This window comes from Parambassis ranga, chromosome 15 (assembly GCF_900634625.1).
Source record: "Parambassis ranga chromosome 15, fParRan2.1, whole genome shotgun sequence".
NCBI lineage: Eukaryota > Metazoa > Chordata > Actinopteri > Ambassidae > Parambassis > Parambassis ranga.
In genome coordinates, this window is record NC_041035.1 from 17737157 (window position 1) to 17743460 (window position 6304).

At 44.4% G+C, this 6304-nt stretch overlaps 1 protein-coding gene across 1 annotated transcript; it reads left to right on the forward strand.

Annotated features, from left to right (window-relative positions):
• The first annotated feature begins 857 nt into the window (after nucleotides 1–857).
• Nucleotides 858–5855, forward strand: gpr137ba (G protein-coupled receptor 137Ba). Its single transcript, XM_028422968.1, has 7 exons — nucleotides 858–1564; nucleotides 2971–3020; nucleotides 3111–3333; nucleotides 4464–4610; nucleotides 4804–4932; nucleotides 5122–5243; nucleotides 5363–5855. The coding sequence occupies exons 1-7, from the start codon at nucleotides 1160–1162 to the stop codon at nucleotides 5475–5477; spliced, it is 1191 nt and encodes a 396-aa protein (XP_028278769.1). The 5' UTR covers nucleotides 858–1159; the 3' UTR covers nucleotides 5478–5855.
• Nucleotides 5856–6304: the final 449 nt, after the last annotated feature.

The window sequence follows — 6304 nt, forward strand, 5'->3', positions numbered from 1 at the left end:
CTACCCTGACGCTGCTCTCTTCTACCAGTCATCTGTGAAGCATTAACTGAACTAACCAAAAGGTGGGACCTCCACCCCTCCTGTTCACACGGGACCGTCCTGTCAATCAAAAACATTATTTTTAATAACAACAACAAACTTAATTTCAGGTTCTCTCTTGGTTCTAAACTCCTATCTGCAGCTGGACGCACTAACATCAGCTGATTTTGTCGTCACTTTAGAGGCTTTGGAGTAGCTTTACTAAAGTCCAAAAAAGATTCATCACATTTCTGAGTTAATGATAGACCTGTGGTACAAAATGCAGAGTTTGAGAAAACAGGAACCTGTAGGCGTGTCCCAGACACAGAAAGTCAAGTAACAGACACCATGTACGCAGTAAGGTGCCATATTATTCACTCATTATAGGAAGTTAAAATCCGGATGTGATGGTGTGTGCTGCATCACTGCCTCCTTCCTGGCAGGCCTGGATCAGCACCCAGATGTGAGTCACTTTATGATCATTTGCATGATGGGTTTACACAAATGATCAAACATGAAGCTTGTTACATTTTAGGACCCCCCCCCCCTCCCTCCTGTGGATGGATTACAGGTTCAAAGGTCACGCAGGTCACCCTGCATTGTAGCTACTTAGTTTAATTATTCCATGATTTTTTTGTGATGCTTTTTTATGCATCTTAATAAACGAGAGAGAATATATAAAGATCTCTGCGCTGCCCTCTGGGGATCATCTTTGTGGTGGGAAGCTCCATCACAGGGTTAAAGGTACAGCTGCGTGCGTCAGATGGTGCGTAGCGTCACGTAAAGAGTTTGTGCTGGAGAGGAGGAGGCCGGAGGAAGAGGAGGAGGAGGAGGAGGAGGAAGAAGAGGAGGCTGGTCCGAGCACGGAGCTCCTGGCTGCAGCTTCCTGCCCGCTGCTGCTGCTGCGCTTTTCAAACAGCTCGTCTCATCACTGATCATGTGCCTCGCTCTCCGGCTGGCTCCGGCTGCGCTGCAGGAAGTTGGACTTGTTTTCTCTCCATGACAGCTCCGTCCGCAGCCTTGTTGTCTTCCTGGTTTCCTGCGCATCTGAGGTTGGCTTTTTGTGAAGCCAGAGACCGGCTGTGAACACCGGCGAAGAACACCCGCTGCCGGGTCTCCAGCAGCCAGGCAGAGCAGGTTTATGGAGGCCCTGGTGGTGGAGCAGGAGCAGGAGCAGGGGCAGGGGCAGGCGCAGGCGCCGATGGAGCGGTCCCTGCCGCTGCCTACTCTGAGCCCGGCAGTGCCCCCCTACGTCACTTTAGGCCTGACCGTGGTCTACACCGTCTTCTACTCCCTCCTCTTCATCTTCGTCTACGTCCAGCTCTGGCTGGTCCTGCGGTACCGACACAAGCGCTTCAGCTACCAGACCGTGTTCCTGTTCCTGTGCCTGCTGTGGTCGGCGCTGCGCACCGTGCTCTTCTCCTTCTACTTCAAGAACTTTGTGACGGCCAACACGCTGGGACCCTTTCCCTTCTGGCTGCTCTACTGCTTCCCTGTCTGCCTGCAGTTCTTCACTCTCTGCCTCATGAACCTTTACTTCGCACAGGTGAGTTCAGGATCAGGTGTCACGTGTTCCTGTGGTCATCTGACTGCTTTAAAGTGATGTTTGTTCAGACTCTGACACCAATAAATACTGTTTCCATGCTCACCTGGAACCTGTGACTGCACAGCAGGGTTAGAAGCAGCAAAGAAAACTTATACAGCTTCTGTATGGATATGTCTGGTTTCCACAGCATGCCTGCAGGAGATAAATATAAACGTATGAATATTATTGATGAGATACTTTTTTTAAAAAATATATTTTTATTAATTTTAAGGTAGCAGCAACAACAACAACAACAAAAAAATACATTCACAACCATAACATAAAAGTCAGAACATAACACATCTATGTCTGCGACAATAATGCATGGTCATGGTTAAATAAGGAAGATAATTGAAAGAACATAACGTGTCAGCCATGGTTTTTGAGTGATCACTTGTTAAAGTACTTCAATATAGGATCCCATGTCTTCTCATCTTCATCATACAACCTCAATCTCTCTAAATGCAGCATGTTAGACATTTCACTCAACCATAAGTTATATGTAGGGACAGCTTCCATTTTCCACATACGTAGGATCGAGATACTTGTTTTTAAAAATACTTTAATAATCCCACCAGGGAAATTGCTTAAGGCTGCCCAGCAAAGAGCGCCGCAATGACTTGGAAGGAGTTGGGATCGAACCACCAACCTTCCGGTTATTGGACACCCCTGCTCTACCACTGAGCCCCTGCTGCCAAAACAGAAAGTTAATTCAGATATAATCAAAATCACATGTTTGCGATCAACCTTTTCTCTGCTATTAGCCTATATTCATATTACATTAATATTTGATATTCAATGGTTATATCTATTATTGATTTAAGTAGTAATAAGTCTGACAGTGGAGCCCATAACTGCAGATATCTGCTCTAATTGATGTTTTTCCTCCCCACCAATGCATATTACTATTTTTATTTATTAATATTATATATATTAAGCAATTTCCCCCTGGGATAAATAAAGTATTTCTTATTCTGATTCTGATTATTTAGAACATATACAGAAATGAGCCTCTCTCATCACTGCTACCTGTTGCTACCAGACTCTCATTCAGCTTCATGCTGTGAATCATTTCTTCACCTGCTTATATAATCCACATATCATAATAATAATAATAGCTCCCCTGGCTGCTGCCTGATGCTTATTTTTAGCATAATCCTCTTCTGTGCTGATGTGAGTCACAGTTTCAAATTGACGGTCAGGCTCAAAGCTCCGTGGCCCTTTGCTGTGTGACTGTATCTACAGTGTAAAAACTGAGGAGCTTCCTGTTCTGTAGGAATGGCAAAGAGTAAGAATAGAGAAGTGAAAACGGCCCAGGCAGCGTGACACATTTGCATGTTTGCTTTCTTTTTCTTTTTTTCTCACAGGTTGTTTTCAAGGCGAAGTCAAAATATGCACCAGAGCTCGTAAGATACAGGTGAGGCCCCGAGATGACTGGATTTTAGTTTCAGTTCATTTTATTGATGTTTTTTTTTATGTTAATCTGTTTTCTTCTCCTGCCTGACAGGCTACCGCTGTACCTCCTCTTCCTCTTCATCAGCCTGGTGTTTTTAGTTGTAAATCTGGTATGTGCTCTGCTGGCGAGGCTGTCCACGGCAGAGACCCACACCGTCGTGCTGGTGAGGGTCGCCATCAACGACAGCCTCTTTGTCCTGTGCGCCGTCTCGCTCTCTTTGTGTCTCTATAAGATCGCCAAGATGTCGCTGGCCAACATTTACCTGGAGTCCAAGGTGAGACATCACCTGCTGCTTCTCTGTGGCTCTGAGGGATTTATATATATACTGTATATTGGTATTGTTAATATGCACAGCAGCAGCAGCACAGGCGGTTATTTATGCTTGTTTCCTAGCAACGCTGTGTTACATCTGATTGTACTGTGCTGTGTTTCTGCATGTAATCTCACAGTAATCTCAAAAGTTAGTACCTCCTCTTTTGTTTTGTTGTGTGTGTAAAAACATGGAAACCATCTGATTGTAGTGGGTGTTGTTATTCACGGTGCCATTATTAATTTAACAAAACTGAAACCTAATACTAAGTACCCGCCATGATTCCTGGTCTCCTGCATGAGTTTATCAGTCTCTCACGTGGTGGTGGAGGAATTTTTTGGCCATTCTTCTTCACAATGTTGCCTCAGTTCATTAAGATTTTCAGCCACTTGTTTTAGCACAGGCCTCTTAACTTTACGCCACAGCTTTAGGTTTAGGTTGAGGTCCATTCCAAAACCTTTGTTCTTTTAATTCTCAGTCATTCTGATGTAGATCTGCTGCTGTGCTTTGGATTATTATTATTGTCCAGTTACCTGACTCAGTTTTGACCAAGCTTTAACTGTCAGCGTTTCCCTCTAGAACACTCTGGTCTACAGAGGAGTTCCACTCAGTGACTGTAAGGTGTCCTGGTCCTGTTGCCAGAATCATCATCCCTCCACTTTCTGAACGAACGTGTTCTTCTAATGGTGCTGTCAGGGACAGTAACATTGAGCATGCTCAGTGAGGCCTGTAGGCTCTGACATGTAGCTCAGGGTTTGTGTTTCTCTGATCGTGCTGGGACGTCTAACATCTGGGAGGGTTGGCTGCTGCCCTGAATACTTTCCACGTGTGAATAATGTTTCTCACAGTAGAAGGTTGAACTCCACATACTTTGAAATGGTTTTATAAGTTGTTTATAAGTTGATGTGCAGCAACAGTTGCTTCTCTAACACCATTGTTTTACTGTGTTAACATCAGTGACAAAAGCCATACATTGTTTGACAGTGACACTAAGACCCACTACAATCAGATGATTTTTACAGAACAAATGTTTAATTAAACAGAGGGGATGCTAACTATTAATTATAATTTATGCATCTTTTCAAACTGTGCAGGGGACGTCAGTGTGCCAGGTGACAGCGATAGGAGCCATCGTCATCCTCCTGTATGCGTCCAGGGCCTGCTACAATCTGGTCGTCCTGGCGCTCTCCAACAAGAACATCAGCTCCTTTGACTACGATTGGTACAACGTCTCAGACCAGGTGAGTCAGCAGAGATCACACATGGTTTCAAACTAAGCTCAATTTTTGGAAGATTATGACACAAATGCTGCTGCGGCTGACTGCGTCCCGACCAGTTCATCAGGTGTAATGTGATCTTCCGCCCTAAATGCATTATTGCAGGATGTTTGCCACCTGGAAATAATAGAATGTTTTTGTGTTTCATTTTTTCCAGGCGGATTTACAGTCGACTCTGGGCGATACAGGCTACATCGTGTTTGGAGTGATCTTGTTTGTGTGGGAACTCCTGCCCACCTCGCTCGTCGTGTTCTTCTTCAGAGTGCGGCAGCCAAACTTGGACAGGGTGAGTTTGGAGTTACCCAGTGGTTCCCAACATGGGGGTCAGGGACCCTCCGAGGGGTCACAAGATGATATATGAAACATCAGCTTAAGCAAACTGTTGTTGAGATACAGCTTGTTTTTTTTCTGTGGATGTTTACGTGCCCTAAATTTACAACAACAATGTTCTCATGTTCACCGTTTTGTCCCACAGAGCAGCTCTGGTCTCCCCGGGCACGTCTTCTCCTCTAGAGCTTATTTCTTTGACAACCCTCGGCGTTACGACAGCGATGATGACCTAGCGTGGAGCGTCATGCCTCAGAACATCCAAGCCAGGTGAGGACACACCTCCACCTACCGACCAGAATCAGCTGCACTTGAAACAGTGGACTGTGGAAACGTGTTCAAACAGCTGTGTGTGTTTTTTTTTGTTTGTGTGTTTCTGGACTCTACAGTCTGGCTGCGGACAGCTACGAGTGGGGGAGCCAGAGCAGCGGCATCGGCGCCTACATCGGAGGGGACGACAGCTACAACCTCCCTCCTCCTCCAGAGGAACTCAGCCATTACTGAGAGGAGTTCACACAGACTGCCGCTGACCTGTGGCTGTTTATATTTTGTATATTTTTGCACAGTCTCTGTTACCGACCAAGGCACAAACCTTCAGACATTCTGTTGTGTGTAGAGAAGAACTAACTGACGTTGCCAGTATGTAAAAAAAAAATTAATTTTGCACACTCCTTGTACAAAGTTTGATCTGCTCTTAAAGGTTTTTCATTGTATAGTTTGAATACAACCTAATATATTTTCTGACCTTTGTAATATGTACTGTATCTTATGTACTGTCTATACACGTTTTCATACAAACTTGTTTATATTGAAAAGATTTAATTCTTATTAAAATAAGATTAAATGCTGTGAAAACACAGCAGCTTGTTTTTAATCATCCAACAGAGCGCTCAGTGTTTTTTTTTAACCCTTTATCACTGTGGACCTCTCATTAGCGCCCTCTGCTGTTTGTTCAGTGAAACAAATATCAACGTATGAATTATAATTCTGTAGTTCACAAAATGTACACTCCTACATTTATCCTGGATTTAAATACATAAAGTTAAAACCAGGTTCAGATGCCCGTGAGTCTGATCAGGGACGTCCTGGTTCCTCTCCAACTGGTGTCATAGTGCATTAGTGAAACACATTTGAGCTGCATGGGTGTGTCAGGGAAACAACTTCACTGTCTGAACCACAGTTCAGCGATGATCATGTGTTCAGAACAGACGGCAACAAACGCTCTGCAAAAGTTGAGCCATACACAAGCATATGAACAGCGTATATATATCCATGACCAGCTAATTTCACACAGTCATGAACAGATTGTGTCAAATGATTAACAGGCCGCA

What these genes read in the sequence shown, in the direction of transcription:
- gpr137ba (XM_028422968.1), top strand. Translation starts at nt 1,160, where the DNA reads ATGGAGGCCCTGGTGGTGGAGCAGGAGCAGGAGCAGGGGCAGGGGCAG. An exon ending in GGTACAACGTCTCAGACCAG is followed by an intron (nt 4,611 to 4,803) that starts GTGAGTCAGCAG and finishes CATTTTTTCCAG; the next exon opens with GCGGATTTACAGTCGACTCT. An exon ending in CCTCAGAACATCCAAGCCAG is followed by an intron (nt 5,244 to 5,362) that starts GTGAGGACACAC and finishes TGGACTCTACAG; the next exon opens with TCTGGCTGCGGACAGCTACG.